Here is a 24,540-nt window from a genome sequence, read left to right as displayed (position 1 = left end):
GTGTGGAAATAAAGATGTGTAAAGATACTTAAACCTCACAGCATCAAAATATAGCAATCAAGCATACCCTATAGCCATTTTGTCCTCTTTTTTGTGGTGCTTTATGGGTCAAAAAGTTTATTTAAAAATGCTGTGATTAATACAGGCCCACGAACACTGAAAAGCTAATTAAACGGTTTAGACACAAACCTTTTAAACAAATATTTAGTTATGGTCATAAATAATAACTGGTTGAAATATTTATTATGCTACATAGAGAAAAAATTATGAAAATTAGAACCCGTTAATGAGTTTGTGACTCAAATTGTCACAAAAAAAAAATTTTTAAACAAAAAAACTCTGCCACATAATTTAATGTTCTTTCAAATGAAAGTTAAGTTTTCATGAGTGTCACTAAATTCAGAAACTGACCTTTTTTTAGCTTGCCTTTAAGACAATCACAAATTCTGTGCAGTCAAACTAGAATTGTTTATATGGGCAGAAATAAGTTGCCATCTGTAGTCAATTGGGCAGCACAGAGGCTCAGTGAGTAGCACTATCGCCTCACAGCAAGAAGGTCCTGAGTGAAATTTTCAGGCGGCGATCCGGGTCCTTTCTGTGTGGAGTGTGCATGTTCTCCCCGTGTCTGCATTGGGTTTCCTCCGGGAGCTTCGGTTTCCTCCCACAGTCCAAAGACATGCAGTCAGGTTAATTGGAGATACAAAATTGTCCATGACTGTGTTTGACATTGAACTACAACTAATAAATCTTGTGTAACCAGAAACTACCTGTTCTGTCATGAATGTAACCAAACGTGTAAAACATGAGGTTAAAATCCTAATAAGAAAATAAATATAGTAGTCAATTATCATATTAAATAATCAGCAGGTATACCTAAATTAAAATGGCATTACAGAACTTCCTATTTTACAAAAAAAAAAATCTAGTCTTTTTTTTACTTAACTTGCACTGGCTACTTTATTAGTAATACCATGCTTACACTAGGTAGGAACTTACCCTTGCTCTCTGAACAAGATTTTGATTAAACTTTGATTAGACCAGTAGCTTCTGACAAAATCACCAGCAGCAGCTAAATTGTTAACACAATGCATATAGGGTCCCTAGATTTATACTGTTTAGGCCAATTCTGACCCATCCAAGTACCAAAATTGTCCTCCCTACATTCATAGGGAATATGCTCTTATTGTATTTGCTCTTATTGTATTATGGAGAATGACGTCGCAGCCTTTACTGAACTTGCTTTACTTTTTCAAATACCTTTGTTCAAATGGAAATTGATATGTACAGATTTAGGGTCATTGTGCACGTATAACTGGTGAATTTTGCAGGTAATTAGTGCCAGGGTTCTATACACCTATTTCTGATAAGACATGGATAAATTTTTTTGCTTTTGTGGGTAAACATCAACCATATGTATATTGTGTGACCATGCATGCCAAATGTACTGTTGTCTGGTAAAAATGATAGCCAACAGTTCACTATGTTATTATTAATTTAACAGCTTATTTATGCTGTCCTCATAGTAAAGGACCCCCCCCCCCCCCCCCCCCCCCCCAATCATTAGTGACACTAGAAGTTCTGTTTTTTTTCTCTACAGCCATCCATGGGAAACAGTAACCAAAGCAGCCATGCAGAAGTACCCAAACCCCATGAACCCCAGTGTATTTGGTGTAGATGTGCTAGATCGACACATGGACCAGCAAGGTCGACTTTACAGTAAACGCCTACTCAGTACAGAATGGGGTCTTCCTTCTGTTGTAAAATCAGTAAGAATACTTTTTCAATTCAGTTTTGCTAATTAGTGACTCATTTTATGTGTGTAATAGGTGCAGCATAATTTTTGTAGCATGTACATTACAAAAATGTTGTAACAAACTTATTTTACTATCAGTATTAATGAAAAACTATGCTTATAAAATCTAGTCAAGAAGTACAAATGTTGCTAGCAATAGGAAACCTGTGCACCTGGCATTAAAGTTAGTTGTTTTGATTAAAAAGTGCCGGTTAAAAGCTTTTGAAAATGTAGTGGAGGACGATTTGAAAAGATTTTAATTACAATGTACAATTTCAATAACAAAACACAAATACTAAGCCAAACACAATGTTGTATTAAGAATTTACGTAGTTATAAAAAATAAATTGATAACGTTCCAGTGCAAAACTGCATAATATTAAAATTTTAATTTTAAAATTGAATTTTATAATTATATAAAATATTTAGATGAATTTTAAGTTTACAATTACAGCTATTTAATAGACATATGAGGGATCTTCAAAAAGTTTCCACACTTTTATATTTTGGTTGAAAATGGTAAGGGTGGGAGGAGTAGTAATTGGTCGTGTTTGAGAGACAAAGAGAGCTTATAGTCCGGATTCAGCGCTATCTGATTTCCCCCTTTTTGGACCGCTTAAAAAAGCTTAAAGGGGAAGAAGATTTGATGATGATGATGTGAAAGCAGCGGTGCCTCAGTGGCTGTACGCTCAACCAAAAATGCTGATGGCATTAAAAGGTATGACGCTGGGAAAAATTTATCGGAAGGTGACTGTAGAAAAGTGATGTAATTTGTTTCTGAAATTTTTAATAAATAGAGTTTTAAAAGCGCACAAACTTTTTGAAGAACCCTTATATTATGTGGTGCAAAAAAATTCTGTTAGTGCCTTTTTTGGTCTTCTGAATTGTTTCTGCATGTCCGTTCAAGTGATGTGTAGCATCTGGTGTCTGGTAAGAATTTATTTTCAAGAATTTGAAAATAAATGCTGTGTTTTATTTATAACCTTATTACTGTCTGCAACTTTAATTAAAATAACTAGAATTAGTCATTTAATCCTCTTAAACCTTTATTGAAATAAATTACAGCAAGAAGGTGCTGGGTTTGATTCCAAGGTGAAGCGGTCCGGGTCCTTTCTGTGTGGAGTTTTCTGTGTGGAGTCCATGACTGTGTTTGACATGAAAAAAGACTTGATCTGATGAAAACATGACATTAACATTCCAATAAATAAGTAAATAAATTACCATCTACTAGGGGTGTAACGATACATCGTTTCACGATGCATCGCGATGCAAAAATCTAGCGATGTGCATCTTGGACATCTGCGCGATTGTACGATTGCACGTGCATTCTGTAATTTATTAGTGATGGGTTGGTCGCGAAATGAATGACAGGAGCCGGAGCCGATTCCTGTTTTTTCCGGGGTTTTTTCCGTTAAAGCGTTTCCGTGGTGGCGTTTGTGTGTTCACACTGAGCAGGAGGGGCGGGGTTACACACACACACAAACACACACACACGGACAGCGTGCACACGAACAGGAGAGAGAGAGAGAGAGAGAGAACTCGGCGCTTTACAAGCAGACATTACACGCTGGAAAGATCATAACAGAAAGGAGAAACAGGATCAACCCATCAAAGATGAGCTCCTTGGTTTTTCTGCATGCCAATCTTCACTAAATACTTACAAATACTGTCACCTGGATGCTGCTTTTTCTTTTGCACATTTTCATTTATATTTTGTTGAGTGATGCTTTGTTGATGTGTTGTTCCACTGTAGATGCAAATTTACAAGTAATATACACAATCAGACCTTTTGGTCTAATTAGATGGGTCTTTGTTTTTGTATTTTATAATTTATTGTTGTAGCACTCTGTTCCACGTTGAGTATATAAATAAAGCCATTTAAATAATAAACATTTGATACAATGGTTTTTTTTACATTAGTAATTTATTTTACATGTAATGTGTTAATAAATTAGTTAAAGCTACAAAAAAAAATATGTTTAAAGGCTCAGCTCAATGAGCTTGTTTGATTACATTGATTTTCAATTTAAGATGGCGATAAGTAACTTAAATTTGGTAAACCTCTTAGGTTACAGTAAAGTACTCTGTTCTTGGTAATTACCTTTAATTGCAGGGGACTGAAGTTTTTTTTAAATTTTTTAAATGAACAAGAAAATGTGCATTGTTTTGCACTTTTTACACTTCAAAAAAAATCGTGAGAAAATCGAATCGTGAGCTCAGCATCGTGAATCGAATTTTTTGCAGAAACTAAACTAAATTCTCAGGAACCAAGCTCATCTTGGATGGCAGGACAGTAGAAGTGTATGTTGAGTCCTTGTTTCAGCTTGTTTTTCGGACAAAATAGACACTGTCTTTTTCATCATTGGCACAGAGAACTCAAAGATTGTTATTAGTTAAGAATACAAAGGCCAACATTTTATGATTGTATTGGGGTGCGTCAGTGCCCCTTGCATAGGTGGTGTGAATACAAGTAAGTGTACCATTTGATATGGAGGCTTATATGGGGACACATGCTTCCATCAATCCAGTCCATTCTGTGATTAATCCAGCTAGAAAATCCCAGGCCTCTTTCTGCATTTGCTACAACAGTGTGACTTTGCAGAAACAGAGTTTGTGTGCTTGACTGGTCTGCAGTCCAGATTTGTCTTCTGTTGAAAATCTATGGCACATATTAAAGAGGAGACTTCTCTTCAACTCTATCAACTAAGTATCAAGCTTGAACGGGCAAAACAACTGAGTATCAAGCTTGAACAAGTTCCCAAACAAGTAAAAAAATATTATTAATAGGAAAGGTAATAAACATGTCTTTGTCTCAAATATTTTGAGTGTGTTTCTGTCAACAAATTTAAAATTTGTTTATATTTACAAAATGTAAATGGTTAGTCATTAAAGTTCTTTAATTTTTTTTACATTTGTCAAAAAAATAAAGGGCTTAAACTTTATTAACACAAATATGGCTAATAAACATAACCCAAAAAGAAAACTGCTGCCGGATGTAGCACCTTTGCCATAAATGAGAGTTGGCTTAAATTCATCCTGATGGAATTTGCACCAGCTGAAATTATCTTTACTAAACTCTCCCTTTAGTGATACAAAAAGGTATCACAAGGATAGCAGGAACTGTAAAAGACACCAGGAAACTTTGATCTGCACAGATCCTGGTGTATTGTCTCCAGAAGTGCAAGCAGACAACCTCTTGAATGGCAAAACATTTGCTGACATCTGTACAAAGTCATTACCCTATCTGACCTTTTAACTGTTGTAAAGGCGTCATGTGCTGCGGGGAACTGGAGGACAAGTCTGAAAAAAACTACAAAAGTGGGGATGGTGTTCTTGGGGTCATATCCAGCATTTCTCTGCTCCCAGCTCCCTTGAGATCATTGACAAGCTCCTCCTGTGTAATTCTGGGCTGACCTCAGCTTTCTCAGAATCATTCTTACCCCACGAGGCGAGATCTTTCATGGAGCTCCAGAGCGAGGGCGATTGACTGTGATCTTGTATTTCTTCCATTTTTGAATTATCGTGCCAACAGTGGTCTCTTTCTCACCAAGCTTCTTGCTGATGGTCTTGTAGCCCATTCCAGCCTTGCGCAGGTCTACAATCTTGTCCCTGACGTTCTTTGATAGCTCTTTGGTCTTGCCCATGGTGGTCGAGAGATTTGAACGGAAGAAACTGATTCTGTGACGGGAGTCTTTTATACAGGGACAGGACTAATTTGTGTGCCTCATGTGCACATAACCGGTCTGTGGGGGTCAGAATTCTTGCTGGTTGGTAGGGGATCAAATACTTATTTCCCTTAATTAAATACAAATTAATTTATAACCTTAATTTAAAGTTTTTTTTCTGGATTTTTTGTTGACATTCTGTCTCTCTCTGTTAAAATAAACCTTCCATAAAAATTATAGACTGTTCAAGTCTTTGTAAGGGGGTAAAGTTACAAAATCAGCAGGGGATCAAATACTTATTTTCCCCACTGTACATACATACAAAATTTAATTGAGCAAAAGTTTATAACTAGTTAGAACGAGTTCATTATTCAGTCTAATCTGATAGTCCGTAGTTAGTTCTTGACGTTTTTGGTGCAAACACGCCAGGGGTCTGTTAAATATAGCAGGAGCAACATTGTTGACACGGCAGTCTCGACAACCTCGGGTGGGTAGACAGGTGTCCGTCAGAGAATACACAAAAATAATTTATTCTAAAATGTTATAAATAGTAAAAAGAAAAACAAACTCACCCAAAGACATACCACAAGGTGTTCATTGATGTCAGAGATTCCCATCCCACACTCTCAAAAACTGTGAAACAGGTATTAGCAGCAATAGTAGCCGGCCAACATGTGGACAGAGCAATTCTACCAAATCACAGCTCAATTTGTACAGCTGAGGCCCATGCCCTTCTAATAGCACTTAATTAAATTGATCCAATACGACACAAACACACATTTTTATTCTACTTTTCATACAGTCAGAGCAGCCAACTTTACATTTCACTGTACCTTTGTACTAGCTACAAATGCCATTGTGACAAAATCTGCATCAAAAATGATCAGTATGGTGGCCGTAAACTGTAAAACAAATTACCAAAAAAAAAAAAGTAAACAAAGAGTACAACCTAACAAAACAAAAAAATTTACAACACACATACAATGTAAACTGAAAGAGTGTAGGTACAGTTGTGGGACTGCAAGCTTTCTCCTCTTTTGTTATATAATCAGCTCTTCAACACTGGAAAGGAAGAAAGCATATGTAATTCAAGAATTAAGGTCAAAAGGACAGGAGGACAAATAATGTTTAAAATGTTTTACCAGTAAACCCTGTTTATAAAGCTTTATTATAGAACAGATATTTGCGTTCAACCAGGCTGCTTTTCAGCTAACCAGCCTTTACACAATCACAGGCACTTACTGTCTTGCTTTGCATTATGATATCCAGAAGAAACTAATTCATTTAAAGTTAGTTGCTTATCAGGTCAGGTTTAAATGAGCGAGACAAAGTGCATTTAGACAGCTCTTTGTAATAATTTTGGTTAACAATAAATAAGTGATCAAATGTTTTCATTTTAGTTTGAAGTTATTATTGTTTTTTTTTAATACAAAGTATTTAGGTTTTTATGTTGTTACAGCAAATATTTGAACAATGTTTTTGTTTTCAAACATTGCTGTAAACCTCCCTCTTTATCAGAAAATGTTTACAGAAGAATGTTTGGCAGTGTTTAATAATTGAAAATGTTTGACTTCATGACATGTTTCCCATCACAGATAATTGGTAATGCGCGAGCATGTACATATGTTCAAGAACACTCAGTTGTGGATCCCAAGGAGAAAACTTTGGAACTTCAATCAACAAATGTAAGGGCACTTATATTTGATTACTTTATTTATTCCTTTATTCCAATAAAGTATATATCTATCTATCTAATATCTATTTCTTAAAAAAAATAAAAAATGTTTACTGATTGTTTTATGTTTACAGATCACTTTTACCAACATGGTGTCTGTGGATGAAAGGCTCATTTACAGGCCACATCCAGAAGACCCAGAGAAGTAAGATTTGCATTTTGCCTATTGTTTAGCAGTGGCAGTCAGAATGTCTAGCTTGGTATAATTAAAGACTATGAATTTAGTGCAGTTTCTAAGAGCTGCAAAAGTAACTGTAATGGGTAACTTGAGAAATTATTTAGTAACATAATAAATATACTATTTATGTACTTTACAGCATACTATATGTGCAGTTATGCAGTAAGTATTTTCTCTGTTATCATTAATTTAAAACATCTAAACAATAAACTTGCAGAAAAATCAAGGTTAATGTTTAATTTAAACTGACGTTTCAGACAGGGAACAAAATGTGTTGTTTTTGTGATTGTAATAATTGATAGTGATAAATTTAGCTAGATAAGATTTAATCTAAGACAGAATATGTGAAAATGGTCAAAATGACAAGTATCCAGCAGAGGCTGTGAATTTTCTGCTGGATACCAAGTCACTATTGATTCCCAGGGAAGGAAAAAGCCACCATATGTCATGTAGCACTTTTGGATGCTCTCTTTGTAATAAAGTCATTTTTTAAAACTTTGTGGCAAGAGGAGTGGTTCAAAAATGTACATAAGAAATTACACAAAATTTCACCATATATAAACAGGAGGAAATATTACTACCCCCCAACCGAGTGCACTAATCTATCTACACAAGATATCATATCAGCCATTCAAACGTAACACACAGACATCTTATCAATCAGGTGATTAAAACATATTTTAATTAACTGCCCTGGCGGCACGGTGGCTTAGTGGGTAGCACTGTTGTCTCACAGCAGGAAGGTCCTGAGTTCGATCCCCAGGTGGGGTGGTCTCCTTTCTGTGTGGAGTTTGCATGTTCTTCCATTTCTGTGTGGGATTCCTCCGGAAGGTCCAGTTTCCTCCCACACTCTAAACACATGTACAGTAAGTGAGGTGAATTGGAGATACAAAATTGTCCATGCCTGTGTTTGACATTAAACTTGTGAACAGATGAATCCTGTGTAACAAGTAATTATTGTTTCTGTCATAAATGTAATCAAAGTGTGTAAAACATGATGTTAAAATCCTATCAAATAAATAAAATTAAGTAACTGTCCTACTATTAAAGCCATACAACAGAACTGCTGCTAGGAAGATAGCTTGAAGGACCTATTTAAAAAGACTACACCCAAGAAGATTTTAGACTTTCTGAGACACTTTAACCTTAACCATTTAATATAACCACTATAATCCTGTAAACTCTGTTGCAAAGAATTTGAATTTTGTAAAAGTGTATGCCATGACTGTATCCAAATATGTGTTAAGGTGGCAATAAAACTGAACTCTATTGTGTTTTAATTTGATTTATAGGACTATACTTACTCAGGAGGCCATCATCTCTGTTAAGGGAGTCAGTTTGAGCAGCTACATGGAAGGGCTTATGGCAAGCACCATCTCAACCAATGCAGGAAAGGTGAGAGATTGGTATTTAGTCCTCCTTGGTTTGTTCATCAGCAAGTAAAAGGCTGCTTAATAAATTGTACATATAATAAAGTCTGCAAATGCTTCTAGGTGGAGATTTTATTTAATTATTAAAAGGATTGAATTTAGTTTTTTGTAGTAAACGTAAAGTTTTTTTTTGCATTTTATAAAAATATGACAAAACACATACAGCTAATAGTGCTGGGTCACTTTTATTTGGTTAGTTTTTATTTTTAAGGTGGTAAGGTGTTTGAAATGTGATAATTAAAATTTAAACCTAAATTTAAAAAGTTAGTACAGGAGAAATATGTAAATAAAGACACACCAAATGTTTTGCTGGCTTGACCTGATTCTCAGCTTACACAGTTGGTAATGTCCAAGGGAGGGAAGGTTGAATGGGGTTTCTCCTCATTGTTGCAACTACAGTGAACTCTGATGTCAATGCAAAAGCACAAGTAGTGGAGGTACACATGAAGCATAGCATGACTCCATAAGTGGTGGAGCTCTGTGGCTTTTGGCCGGCATAAGGTGGTGCAAGCAGCTGGAGAAATGTAACAGCTCAGAAGGATACTGAGTATAAGGTGGAGTAAACACTATGGGGTGTTTAAGTAAAACACATGACACGGAAGACTTGCAGTGTTTCCTTTGTAGTCACAACTTGGAATGGTTCAAAACTCACAAATTCCCACAAAGCTTGAATACATATGCACAGTCACCAAATCTCAGTTAGTATGTCCCAAAATGTGGATGGTTTACAATTACTAAGAAAATAAAACAGGCAAAACCAAACAATAAACATTAACAAATTCTAATGAAACATTACTAAATAAACAAATAATAACTAAACAAAGATTAACACAAAGAAAACTTACATCACGCATCAATACTGAGTTTGCTCATGCTGCCAGACAGAAGAACAGCTTGGCTATGGGGTTACATAGTGACAGAATCAAGGAAAAGGGTTGGGACCAGACCTACTTGGGTGACAGCAATGAATGAACTGAACAAAAAAAAAATCAGTTCAGTGGAAAGGAAAACATTAAAATAACTTTTTTGTTTTTTACAGTCGTCCCCAAATTTGGTTCTGTAATTGTAACTAAGGATCAATAGTCTTTTAAAACTCAATTTGTGGGGGTGAAGTAAGTCGTGCAACAAGCTTTATATAGCTTTTGTAACTTTTGCTGTCCTGACCAACCATCTTAACTAGGAATCAGAAAAAGTTGGGACAGTATGGAAAATGCAAATAATAATAAAAAAAACTTTCTTACATTTACTTTTTTGACTTTTATTGACTTTTATTTCAATGCAGACAGTATGAACCTAAGATATTTCATGTTTTGTCTGCTTAACTTCAATTCATTTATTAATAAACATCCATTCCTGCATTTCAGGCCTGCAACACATTCCAAAAAAGTTGGGACAGTAAAGCATTTACCACTTTGTAATGTTGCCATTCCTTTTCATCACATTGAAAAGACGTTTTGGCACCGAGGATACCAAGCGATTTAGTGTTTTAGGTTTTATTTTGTCCCATTCTTCCTGCAAACACGTCTTAAGATGTGTAACAGTACGGGGTCGTCGTTGTCACATTTTTTGTTTCAAAATCCTCCACACATTCTTTATTGGGGACAGGTCAGGACTGCAGGCAGGCCAGTCCAGTAGCCATACCCTCTTCTTCCGCAGCCATGCCTTTGTAACGTGTGCAGCATGTGGTTTTGCATTGTCTTGTTGAAAAATGCATGGAGGTCCCTGGAAAAGATGACGTCATAAAGGCAGCATATGTTGCTCTGAGATCTCAATGTACTTTTCTGCATTAACGCTGCCATCACAGAAGTGTGAATTACTTTTGCCAAGGGCACTGACACAGCCCCATACCATGACAGACCCTGGCTCTTGGACTTGTTGCTGATAACAGTCTGGATGGTCCTTTTTGTCTTTGGGCCGGAGCACACGGCATCCAAAGACCTGGAATGCTGATTCATCTGACCACAATACACATTTCCACTGTGTGATGGTCCATCCTAGATGTCTGAGAGCCCAGAGAAGTCGACGCCGCTTCTGGATATGGTTTACATAAGGCATTTTTTTTGCACAGTAAAGTTTTAAGTGGCATTTGTGCATGTAACTCTGTATTGTAGTGTTTGACAAAGGTTTGCCAAAGTAATCCCTTGTCCATGTGGTTATATCAGCTATTGTTGAGTGGCAGTTCTTGATGCAGTGCCGTCTGAGGGATTGAAGATCACGAGCGTTCAGCTTAAGCTTGGTCAGGATTAATGGTTTCCTCAATGCTGAGAAATATAAGCAGATACTTATCCATCATGCAATAACATCAGGGAGTCTGATTGACTCCAAATTAATTCTGCAGCAGGACAATGACCTCAAACTATAAGATTTATCTTCAGCGTAAAGAAAAACAAGGTGTCCTGGAAGTGATGGTATGGCTCTCACAGATCATCTTCCCAATCATCATCAAGTCTGTCTGGGATTACAAGAAAAGACCAATGGATTTGAGCAAGCCTACATCTTTAGAAGATCTGTGGTTATTGTCCCAATACTCAATTACCCTGAGCACTTTGGATAAATTTAAGACACCCTCAATGCCAAGAGCTTTACCTTGTATAGATGACTATTCTTTTCTCTCTATATTTTTCCTTCATTTGAATAATCATGCTGTTCTCTTCAAATGTTCTTTATTTTGCAATGTCCCAGTACTCAATGACCCTGTGCACAATGGATATACTTAATTACCCTGTGCCCTCTGGCGACATCAGATGGTTGCAAGGCACCATCAATGCCAAGGAGGGCTAACTTACAGTTCCTTTGACACACATAAAGCCAGCAGATTTTTTGCAGAGCTTTACAACAGACAGCTAACAATGCTATTTTCTCCATATTTTGGCTCTTTGCGATAGCACCTCAGTCAGACACTAGGAGTCAATAATACACTTCCCCATCTGGCCTTCCCTCCATTAGACACGTCTGATTGTGTCAACTGAGTGCTTAGCCAGGCCGTGGCACAGCCAAGACTTGAACTTGACACTCATCGTCCGAATGCTCATCCTTAATCGATTTTGTTGGCCAGACTCAAATCTCACAGCAATGGCTTATCAGGCAAAGCGAGGTTACTAATCTAATACTTTTGATGCCATTGATGGTAATTGCATGGTCTTAATGATCACATTTAAGAACAAAAACTTTTAATTCTAAACTGATTGTAGTTATTAATTAATTGGATTTTTCATTTATTTAGTTTTAAATTGTGGTGTGTTATGTTTTTTTTTATTGCATGACCTGAGGTTATGTTATGGTCTTCATCTGCAGGGCCGTGAAGCCATGGAATGGGTTATCAGGCGACTAAACGCTGAGCTTGAGGAGCTAGCCATTACAGCGCGAGGCACTATTCGGCCACCCATGGCAGCAGCAGTCACAGAAAAATAAATGTTCTAAGTTCATACAGTTATTACTCTTTCATTAACAAAGTTTTTGTCACTTTTTCATGACAGCATTTTCCTCTTATTTTTCCATGTGTGACTCAAATTTCTCCTTACCTCCCTCAGATAATGACTCTATATTAGAGGATAGAGGGACATTTAAGACCGAAAAGGAGGTTCTGCTTTAACACTGGCAGGTCTATGTTTTATAAAAACCAAGCATAATTTGGATGAAATATATATGTAACAGGTAATAACAATTTAAGAAACTACCTCTTTGGTTTGGCTTACAGTCATCACATTCAGTATCCATTTACACACATATCCTTGCTCTCTAACAACAATGTGTAATTAATTTACATTTTACCTACTCCTTTATTTTAAAAGGAAATGGGTCTAGTTTAATCACAGTAGTTTTAACTCAGATTAACTTGTCAAACTTATCATTGGACCAGTCTGTGCTTTAGACCAGATTACGGTGATACCAAGTTTTGGCTGTAATTTTTCGTGTGTAGATGCATTTATGTGCATCTTAATTGTGCTCTTATACAAATATTTAAAACTGAATTTTGTTGTGTATTTATTGGTATTATACCATTCCCAGCTGTTTAACATGAACTGTATGGTTTTTGTATGGTATCTGTTAAGTGTTTTAAATCTATTACAAAATTTTTATATATTAATGTTTGTAACATCTATTTTGTTTTTAACAATAGTTGTTTGTTCACTGGTGTATGTACCACCATCAAGCACACATTACCTATTTTCAGATTTCAGCATTGTATGTTATACAGCATTTTACTTAAAAATTATAAAAATTGTTAAAACCTAATAGTGTTAATAGTCTTACATATAGCAGGTATTGAAAACAATACAAATGTGGGTTGCCTTGCTGGTGCTGCACTTGTGTCACTGGGACATAATTGGCTGGGACGTAATTGGCCTTGTCTGAACAAAAAAAAAAAAAAAACAGATGGTAAGTCACATCATTGCCATTTCAACAGTGACTACCTACTGTTTGGTTATTAATACAGAGAGACTAGCTTGGTTCTCTGTACTCAGCTGCTAAGTGCTATAAATATGTGGTTGGCAGCTTTACACTTGTCTGAGGTGGCATGTGGTAGCCTGCAGACCTCCTTATCCTAATTGAGTGGACTGGGAGTCGAGTATAAAAGAGAAAATATGGCAACAATATGCATCACATTATGGAATTTTGGAAATGTGGAACATCCTAATTGGGATATGCTGGAAAAATATAAGTAATTCACCAAATGTATAAAAATATATGTTTCTCTATGTTGTTATAAGCTTTAAGGATTTAACGTGATGGTTGTTGTATCACAAAGACAGCTAAATGTAACAGCATGCTAATGAACATTGTCTTCCGTGATGGCAAACGGGGGTTGGTAGAATTGTCATGCTGCAGTTAGTTAAAAAAAATAATAATTATTTATTTATATATTGGACTTTTATAATTATTGTTTTGTGCTGTAATGGACAAAATGTGCAATGGTACTTGTATTGCATTGGTGGGTTTAAAAAAGTTGTCTAGAAATGTTAAAGCATTTGCCTGTTAATAACTTAATTACTGCTAAACAAGATACTTATTGTGTATGAATTGGTTGTTAAATGTGTTTGGTTTTATAAGAGTTTATTACATTGTAGCAAGGCCTGTACTAAATAAATTAACTAATACATACAGTTCCAATCAGAAATATGCAAACCCCTTTACCTCAAAAGTTATTATGGTGATGTGTATAGAACCAAATGAAAATACACAAGACTTGTCAGTAGGCAGAAAGATATTTATTGCTGCATACAATCAGCAATTCTGCTAGCATATGTTAATGTAATTTTACTCAACCCCAACCCTCAGTACTTGGTGGAAAATCCTTTTGCCTTAATAACCTCTAATAAGCACTTTTGCCCATTCTTCTTGTGTTTTTTTAATTCATTGAGGTTCGATAACTTTTGTTAATCTAAACCTCACCAAAGATTCTCATTGAAATTTAAATGTGGGGATTGAGAAGAGCACTTCAGAATATTCCAGGATACCTTGATCATACCTCAACCAAGATTTGGTTGATTTGGAAGTGTGCATGGGGATCATTGTCTTGCCTGAAAGTCCAGCTATCTCCAGGATTCAACGAAAAATAATATTCCTCTTCAAAATGCTGTGGTGTTTATGTGAGTCCATCTCAGTAACATGGTCAAGATTGCCGATTTCTGCAGCAGAAAAATATTCCAACATTACTGATCCACTTCCTCGCTTGAGTGTGGAGATAGTATTCTTTTTGTTATAAGCCTCAACTATCTTGTGCCAAATCCAAATGGCCAAACAGTTTCAGTTTTGATTCATGACATCATAGAACTGTGTCGCAGATCTCTGCATTCCGTATGGCATGTTTTAGTCAATGCCTTCTGTGCTTCTTGGCCAAAAATGGCATGCCTCATCAAGTCCAGCCATTAGGTTCTTGTTGTTAAATGTTGTTCTTATTGTTGCCACTGACACATTTGTTCCAATGTTTATCAGGTCACCCTGTAATTATTTTGCAGTAACCTGGGACTTTTTATGTTGCCCTGATAATATTGGTAATATTTTGGGCTTTCTTCTACAGCAAGGCAGATTTCTCATAATATGTAGGGGTTAAATAGTTTTTACATGACAGTATTAACAAAATATCCTGCTGCTTCATTTGTTCTTTGTTCATTTGCTGTATCCTTTAACTGATATAGATTGAAAGCAAAATTTAGCTTGACATTTAGAGTTATAAATCCTTATTTTATTTTGGGGGGTTGAATATTTTTGATTGCACACATTAAAAGATATTGAAATATGCTGTAAGAAATAATCAATGAGACCAGGGAGACTCAGGTGTTATGTTGGTATAAGAAACAGATCTTACATGTTTTCCAATAAAGCACACCTAGGGTTTCATAACAATACTGACAGTATGTGCCTTTATTACTTATTTTTGTGTAATATATGGACAAATGTGTTTGTCCATAATTAAATTAGTAGTCTTAATAAAAGTAAAGTCATCTGAAAATGCACTGTTCCCACTGTTTTGAAATGGGTTGCTAAACTTTGGTATTAGTGGCTACTTATATATGTACAGGGTGGGCCATTTATATGGATACACCTAAATAAAATGGGAATGGTTGGTGATATTAACTTCCTGTTTGTGGCACATTAGTATATGGGAGGGGGAAAACTTGTCAAGATGGGTGGTGACCATGGCGGCCATTTTGAAGTCGGCCATTTTGGATCCAACTTTAGTTTTTTCAATGGGAAGAGGGTCATGTGACACATCAAACTTATTGAGAATTTCACAAGAAAAACAATGGTGTGCTTGGTTTTAACGTAACTTTATTCTTTCATGAGTTATTTACAAGCTTCTCTTTGTTTACAGCCATTGACATGTCGCAGAGGTTAACACGTGAGGAGCGGATAGAAATTGTGTTGATGTCTGGTGAACGCAGTACCCGGGTCATTGCAGCAGATTTCAATGCAAGACACCCTACGAGACCACCCATCTCCCATGCTACAGTTAGCAAACTGCTTGCCAAGTTTCGTGAAACTGGTTCAGTGTTGGATTTGCCAAAATGTGGACGCATGAAAACTGTCACTAATGAAGAAACATCAGTGGCTGTCCTAGCTTCATTCAGCAAGAGCCCACAGCGTAGCACTCGCCGCATGTCACTGGAGAGTGGCATCAGTCGAACATGGTGCACCACCACATTATGGGTGTCAGGTCCGAGCATTCCTAGATGAACAGTTTCCTGGAAAGTGGATTGGTCGTTGTGGGCCAGTTGAATGGCCCCCAAGGTCTCCCGATCTTAGACTTTTATCTTTGGGGTCATCTGAAGGCAATTGTCTATGCTGTGAAGATACGAGATGTGCAGCACCTGAAACTATGGATACTGGAAGCCTGTGCTAGCATTTCTTCTGCGGTGTTGCTATCAGTGTGTGAAGAGTGGGAGAAGAGGGTTGCCTTGACAATCCAACACAATGGGCAGCACGTTGAACACATTTTATAAGTGGTCAGAAACTTGTAAATAACTCATGAAAGAATAAAGTTACATTAAAACCAAGCACACCATTGTTTTTCTTGTGAAATTCTCAATGAGTTTGATGTGTCACATGACCCTCTTCCCATTGAAAAAACTAAAGTTGGATCCAAAATGGCCGACTTCAAAATGGCCGCCATGGTCACCACCCATCTTGAAAAGTTTTCCCCCTCCCATATACTAATGTGCCACAAACAGGAAGTTAATATCACCAACCATTCCCATTTTATTTAGGTGTATCAATATAAATGGCCCACCCTGTACACACAGTTGCAGCTTAGCCTGTGTATAAAATGAAATGCAAATATGCAAAAAGACAGGAAAACAAAACAATAATATTATTGATACATTATTTATGAAACGTATGTGGCTGTATAAAAACTATGTATATGCAAACTACAGTAGATTAGCAAGAACAAGTTTTTGGACAGTGATCTTACTCTATAGTTGTCCTGATGAGATTGCCAAGGCCTTTGGATAAAATGTTGTGCTTTTTCACACGACCAGGCAGTTTTGCTGCTGCACCAAAAGTGTGGAACTACCAGCAAGTGCTCACAATTGTTTTAACAAATATTCAAGGTCCTAAAAATCATCTCATACCCATTGCCCTTCTGGTAAACAATGAATCACAGTAGTTGAGGAGCCACCATCAGCTCAACATTTAATATATTCCTGACTGGGACATTCTCAATTTTTATGGAACAGGCAGTGCCAAGCTCATTTTTGTGGGTGGTCCTAAAAGTTTGACTTATCAGCGTATATACTTGCTTGTATATTTGCCATTTTTACCCATCAATCTTAACCATAATAAAGAGTAAAAAACACATACATATACAAACATACAGTGGATGCATAAACTATACATTCCCCTTGACTTTTTGCACACTTTGTGCGTGGACATGGATGCCTGTAATTGCCATTTGTACCTATCAATTAATACTTAACTAACAAAATGACAAAGTAAAATCATATTTTTACCATTTTTTGATACTCCTGCTTTTTAAGGCACTAACACATAGTAGAAGAATATAGATGAAATAGTGTGGCTCACTACATAAAATCCCACAGCAACAAGAACCTTAAACAATTCTACTAAACAAATTGGAGAGCATGTCATATTCAGAGCTTAATTTTAGAGAAAATGTGAAGGGATTACGATCACCTAGTTCAATTAAAATCCACCTTTCATCTCCTCTTTCACCCCATTTAAATTAAAGTGATGTCATTTAAGATGTCTGATAAAAATTTCACATGTTAATGTGTGGTTGACATCAAGTTGCCTTGGACTAATCAGGAAATCTTCGTCAAATAACTATCATGAAAATAAAGATGATACAGTTAGGTAGAATTGAGGCCTTTCTCTTTACGTCTGTAAATGCATTAGATGGTGTGTTACAGTGCATGCACCTGCCTTGGATAAGGCTGTGAATACAGCAAGATCTGTGGATCTTTATTTAAAAAGAAAAGCAGGTGCAGTAACCAGCATTACACAGTAAAAGACCTTTGGAGTTAACAAAACGGAATCTGTTCCTAGGATTGTCTTAATATTTAACTAAATAAAAGTTAAAAGATAAGCTTATATAAAAAGTTAATATAATATAAAAATATATAATGATATTTATATAATATGTAATTAATTCTTATGAAAATCAAATGTCTAATAATGGTAGAGTATACTTTGCTTATTATATAATTTGCATTGTTTGAGGTTATATATATGAAATAACTCATTTCAGCTATATAAAAGTATATATTGACAAAAAAACATCGGAGCATGGTGCAACAAAATAAAAAGTGCAGACAGAAAAATTAGAAAAACTTTGGACAATATGTAAAAGGCAAATAAAAAAATGCAGTGTTTCTTACATTTACCTTTATTTCATTAAAGACTTGGGTATGAATCCAACTTATTTCATGTTTTGTCTGGTCAACTTCATTTCATTTGTTAATACACCTCCATTCCTGCATTTTGGGCTTACCCCACGTTTCAAAATGTTGGGGCATGGGCAATTTAGAGCTAGTAATTAGGTTGAAAAACTACACAATAATGTAATGTTAACAGGTGAGTGTAATCATGATTTGGAACAAAAGCAGTATTCACAAATGTCTGAGTTTTTGAGAAACAAAGATGGGCAGAGGATCTCCAGTTTGTCAACAAAAGCATGGATTTATTTAAAAATAAAGTTATTTAAATGTTTTAAAACAAAGTTTCTAAAGAAACATTGGAAGAATTTTGCATATTTCTCCCTCTACATTTCATAATATTATTAACGATTAAAGGAATCCAGAGGAATTTTAGAGCATAAAGAGCAAGGGTGCAAGCCTAAGCTGAACATCTCTGATGCCTCAATCAGCACTGCATCAAGAACTGCGTCATTCATCAATAGCTGATGTAACCACACGGGCAAGGGATTACTTTGGCAAACCTTTGTCAAGCAGTACAATATGGACATATACAAAGGACAAACCAATTAAGACAATAATTAAAAATGGCTTAAGTCCGGGATGGGATTAAATGACAATGTAGTATTAAACCAGTACATGGTACTGAGTATATGTAAAGTGTAAAAACAGACATTATAATGTGCAAAAATGCAGGTTGTAAATATAGTTACTGAGTATGATATAATGTCAGAGTCCAGGGAGAAAGATTATGTAAATTAAGTTTGTGTAGATGTCAGTTGGTTCAGACTGAGTGGAGGAGTGTGATGGCTTGTAAAAAAGAAAGCTTTTGCACAATCTAATGAGACAAAATGCTATGGTATCTTTTAACAGATGGCATTCAAGTTTATTTGAGGGGTATGAAGGGTTATCCACAATGCAGAAGGCTTTGCAGATGCAGCGTGTGGTGTAAATGTCTGTGATGGATGGAAGAGAGATCCTTATGATCTTTACTATCCTGATGTCCTCACTATTTCTTTTTTTATATCCTGCAAATTTTCCCTCGTGGGATAATAAAAGGTTATCTTATCTTATCTATTTGCTGTAAAGTCTTGCAGTAGGACACTGCAATTCCCAAACAAAGCAGCGTTGCAGCCATTTAGGATGCTCTATAGCATCTCTGTAAAACTTTATAAGGATGGCAGATTGAAGTTAAGCTCTTTTTAGTTTCTGCAGTAGTAGAAACTGCTAGACTTACTTGGCTATGGAGCTGGTGTTCAGGGTCCAGATGAACAAAGAAACTTGGTGCCCATTATAATCTCCACAGTGCAGAGTGACTACTCTACTGCCATCTTTTAAATTTTATTTACATTCAGGTTCTGGTTGTTGACTTTGCACCAGTTTGCCAGTTGTCACACCTTATCTCTGCACCAGTCTGCCAATCACCGCATCTTATCTCTGCATGCTCATTGCTAAGGAGATCCACCAGGGTTGTGTCTTCAGCAAACTTAATGATGTGTTTTGAGCTGTGCTTTGAGTCTAAGCTGTAAGTCAGCAGAGTGAATAGTAGTGGACTAAGTACACTGCCTTGGAGGGCACTAGTGCCAATCTGGACTAACTGAGGTCTACCTTTGTCTGAGTTCAGTCACCATTTAGTATATTCTCTTATTTTTATTTACAGAACTCAAGGCCAAAAAAAAATCACAATTATTATGCTGGACAATGCATAACAAATGCAATGTTAACTAACAAATACATACGTATATGACATAACAATAAGCCTTTTTAAAAAAAGATTAAACTAATATTTTACAAATCAAATATACACGGCTCAAAAAATTAAGGCAACACTTAAATCACACATTGGATCTTGATGAACAAAAGATTCAAGTTGAAAATCTTTACTGATATAAATTGTGTAATTAGTTAGGAACAAAATGACATAACAGTCAATGGAAACCAAAATCATCAACCCATGGAGGGCTGGACTCAAATTCATACCGAAAATCAAAGTAAAACATTGAAATCCTCCAATTTCCATGAATTTAATCACGCCAACTCTTAACGTTACTCAGTAGTGTGTATGGCCCCCATCTGCCTGTATGCACTTTCAGCAACGTCTGGGCATGCTCCTGATGAGACGGCGGATGGTGTCCTGGGAGATGTCCTCCCAGACCTGGATCAGGGCATCACTGAGCTCCTGGATGCCCTGACTTGGCGGCGTTGGATGCACTGATACATAAAGTCCCAGAGGTTCTCAAGTGGATTCAAGTCAGGGGAATGTGATGATAGTCCGGAACATGGCCGCCATCTTGAAAGCCGCCATATTGGATCAAGGGCAAGTTTTTCCAATGGGAAGGTGGTCATGTAGCATATCTCCGTAGTGTGGTGGAGCCACATCCTGTAGGAAATAACAGGGGAAACTGCCATCTTTGGTCAGAATGGATGGGAACACTGGCGGTTGACCTCACCACTGACAAAAAAATTGGCCTTGTCACTGAACAGAATGCCCTGCGCAAATGTGGGATCTCCGTAGTGTGGTGGAGCCACATCCTGTAGGAAATAACAGGGGAAACTGCCATCTTTGGTCAGAATGGATGGGAACACTGGCGGTTGACCTCACCACTGACATAAAAATTGGCCTTGTCACTGAACAGAATGCCCTGCGCAAATGTGGGATCCCGTTGATGTTGGTCTAAAGCCCAGGCGCAGAACTCGTCACGTCTATCAGGGTCATCCTCTGATAGTTTCTGCTGCAGCTGGATCTTGAAGGGGTGCCACTTATTGGTATGAAGAATCCGTACAAGGGATGACTGGTTGACACCACATTTTGCTGCGAGACGTTGCATGCTGCGTCGTGGACTTTTCGCAAAGGCTGCCAAAACCATTGTTGAGGTTTCTTCGTCAATAGCGGTCTTTGGACGGTTTCTCAGAATTTGGCTATGAGGGATGCAACAGTGCTGTGTGAAATTGGTGGTCTTTCTGGGTGTCGGTTGTTGAAGTCTGCGGCTATGATACGGCAGCTACGTTCCCCGGACATCAGAATCACTTCAATTCTCTCTTTTTTCGTCAATTCCATCTTCAGTTACCTGTAACGAACAACAAAAGTTTTGAACTTTCTGTGTTGATAACTTCTGAACCACAAGAAATGTTGCAAATCTGACTGCGGCAATTGATTTCTGAGAAAATTCTGGTCTTTGTTCATATGCTACATGACCACCTTCCCATTGGAAAAACTTGCCCTTGATCCAATAATGGCGGCTTTCAAGATGGCGGCAATGTTCCGGACATAGCCTAAAAGATAGGCCCCCTCACCCATTACTTGCTGGGGTATTCAGATATGTCATTTTCCCTTTCGTTTCTGAAAGAAAAGAGTGTCCTGTGACTTTTGACTCATCCTGTAGATGCAAAAACAAAATAACAGAAAGAAATGTGGTACAGAAGAAAGTTACAGATTGCTTTGTTTCTCAGTAAGACTTTCTTCGCATTTGCTACACTGTACATTCACAGTGAAGGTGTATGGACCAAGATTCTGTTGACTCAGGATTGACAGTTACGTGAATAGTCGGGCAAAACTTACAGCATTTAGCTAAGTCAAGCTATATGCACATGTGTGGTTCCACACTGACCTGCTGCGGTCACCACCATGGGTGTCTGATGCCCCAGGTATGTACTCTGGATATAACGGACTCCGGATATAACGACTATCTTGCCAGACTCCTTGAAGTTTGTTATAACAGGATTGTACTGTATTTTAGGCTTATGTAAAATAATGGGGTTGTTTTTGACATTTATTCACTGAAAATAACAAATATAATATAAAAAAAACCACTGAAATACAATTAATAACAGTTAAAAATTAATTTAAAAAAAATGGCACTTTACCTTTACTTCTTTATTGTTTCCTTATGCTTTCTAATCGTGGAGATGACTGATCTTGGAATACTGTATTCAGTTTAGTAAAGGGGCATTCACATGACAAGCAGCAAAATAGCTATGCCAGTGCACGAAGCTTAACGTGACTTATTGTACTAAAACAGGCAAGGAATTTCATTAGTGGCGAGAGTTTATGAGCAGTAATAATTAAGAGAGGTTAAGTGTTTCTATTTCATTCTTTTAATACATCTTTTTAATGTCACATTTTAATGTCACATTAAGCTTTTTTTTTTAATGATGAGCATTTAAGACTCTCGAAAAAAAGCTGATAATTAAAATTTTTCAGAACCTCAAGCTACAACAACTTGCTAACACAAGTCTAAAAGTGAAACAGGAGAAAAATTCAGCTAAACACAGATACATGTGGACGCTTTCAGAGTGAATACGGTGCACAAAGCTTAACGTGACTTGTACTGAAACGAGTGAAGAATTTCATTAGTGGGGAGAGCTTATGAGCAGTAATAATTAAGAGAGGTTTAGTGTTTCTATATCGTTCATCTAATACATTGTCATGTTAAGCTTTTTTTTTAACGATAAGCGTTTTAAGATAAGATAATCCTTTATAAGTCCCACAGTGGGGAAATTCGCAATGTCTAAGGGGCTTCCTAGAGCCGGCCCTCTTAATGAGTTTGTCTAGTCTCTTCCTGTCTGCTGTAGAGATGCTGCTACCCCAGCATACCACTCCATAAAAGATGGACCCCACACTCCAAATGATCACAGTCTCCTAAGTAGGTAGAGTCTGATCTGACCTTTTTTATAAAGTGCAGTAGTGTTAACTGACCAGTCCAGTTTGTTGTTGAGGTGAACACCCAGGTACTTATAAGAGTCCACTCTCTCAGTGTCCATTCCCTGGATGTTCACTGATGGCAGGGGGTGTCTGCACCTACGGAAATCCACCACCAGTTCTTTGGTCTTCCCTGCATTTATCTGGAGGTGGTTCTGCAGACACCAGTCCACAAAGTCCAGACTTTGACAAAAAATACACCAAATACCAACCAATTGGTGTCAGGACTTTGGTGACACACCTTAGTGATGTAGCCCATTATTATAGACCATATCACTCTGGCACAGGCCTAATGGTCTTTACCAGTTGCTGTTCATAAACATTTTTAAACAATCATACACACTGATTTATACCAGTTGGCTACTTATACTTAAATCCCATTATAAAGTATTACCAATAAAAAAAAATAAAAAAATAAAAAGAGTAGAGGAGAATAAAACAAATCTGTGACTAAGCACACCCACACATTCCAATTGGTTAATAGAAACACAGTGCATTTTTGACTACAAAAAATCTACTACTATTAACGCTCATAAATACCTATAACTTAGTTAACTATATAACTATAACTGAAGGGGAGATACACTGCGACCATAGGCATGTAGGTGAATTCCAGTGGTAAATAAAAGGTCTGCATCTGACAAAACTAAACTCCACCAGTAGAGAACAGTACTTACACCATTCCATGTTAATGTAAACATTCATGCCTCATGTTTTACCAGACTGAACTGTGCTAGCTGAATGGCACTTACTGTCACTAAGCCATAGTAAACACAGCCTCTGAGCTTACACTGAGTACTTAATAAAGTCTGCAGATGTTTAGTTTATTCTCCAGAGAATATGCCTATAATTAGTAGTATACTTAGGTTGATGAAACAACTTTTATTTGTGAATGTTTCAGTATACCTTTATAATGAGGATTTTCATGGTGTGGAGGAGCTTGCAGAGGTGATATGGAAAGTACAGATTTTTTAAAATAAATCACAAGTTTAGCAATAGGCTTATTAAATGTAAAAAGCACAAAATATGCAAAAAGTGAAGTTAATTCATAAAGCTGTTAAAATCATCCAAATTACTCTCTTGTACAAAGTCAACATCAGAACCTGTCTGCCAATAATATATATATTGTATCAGTTCAACATTTTTAAGAATCATCTAGATGTTTTTTGGCAAATGTGAGACGAGCCTTCTTTTTGTTTAGCAGCGGTTTGCAGCTTGCAACACTCCCATGAATGCAATTTTTGTCCAGTGTCATTCTTATTGTGGAATTGTGTAAATTAACTGAGGCCTGTATACACCGATTAGGCATAACATTATGACCACCTTCCTAATATTGTGTTGGTCCCCCTTTTGCTGCCAAAACAGCCCTGACCCGTCGAGGCATGGACTCCACTAGACCCCTGAAGGAGTGCTGTGGTATCTGGCACCAAGCTGTTAGCAGCAGATCCTTTAACTCCTGTAAGTTGCGAGGTGGGGCCTCCATGGATCTGACGTGTTTGTCCAGCACATCCCACAGATGCTCGATTGGATTGAGATCTGGGGAATTTGGAGGCCAAGTCAACACCTCAAACTCACTGTTGTGCTTGTCAAACCATTCCTGAACCATTTTTGCTTTGTGACAGGGTGCATTATCCTGCTGAAAGAGGCCACAGCCATCAGGGAAA

At 37.0% G+C, this 24,540-nt stretch overlaps 1 protein-coding gene across 3 annotated transcripts in view; it reads left to right on the top strand.

Annotated features, from left to right (window-relative positions):
- prelid3b (PRELI domain containing 3) overlaps positions 1-16,299 on the top strand; it is a 66,403-nt gene extending 50,104 nt beyond the window's left edge. For 2 of the 3 annotated variants that reach the window (XM_062997601.1, XM_062997599.1), the window contains 5 exons: positions 1,598-1,766; positions 7,053-7,142; positions 7,267-7,337; positions 8,663-8,765; positions 12,095-15,148. In XM_062997601.1, coding sequence (XP_062853671.1) covers positions 1,598-1,766; positions 7,053-7,142; positions 7,267-7,337; positions 8,663-8,765; positions 12,095-12,211 — 550 coding nt within the window. In that variant the 3' untranslated portion in view covers positions 12,212-15,148. Of the gene's footprint in view, positions 1-1,597; positions 1,767-7,052; positions 7,143-7,266; positions 7,338-8,662; positions 8,766-12,094; positions 15,149-15,617 lie in introns of those variants that run through there. The other variant, XM_062997600.1, reaches the window with a different exon arrangement.
- Positions 16,300-24,540: the final 8,241 nt, after the last annotated feature.

The sequence above is a fragment of the Trichomycterus rosablanca genome, chromosome 6, assembly GCF_030014385.1.
Source record: "Trichomycterus rosablanca isolate fTriRos1 chromosome 6, fTriRos1.hap1, whole genome shotgun sequence".
NCBI lineage: Eukaryota > Metazoa > Chordata > Actinopteri > Siluriformes > Trichomycteridae > Trichomycterus > Trichomycterus rosablanca.
This window is presented reverse-complemented; position numbering and strand designations above follow the sequence as displayed.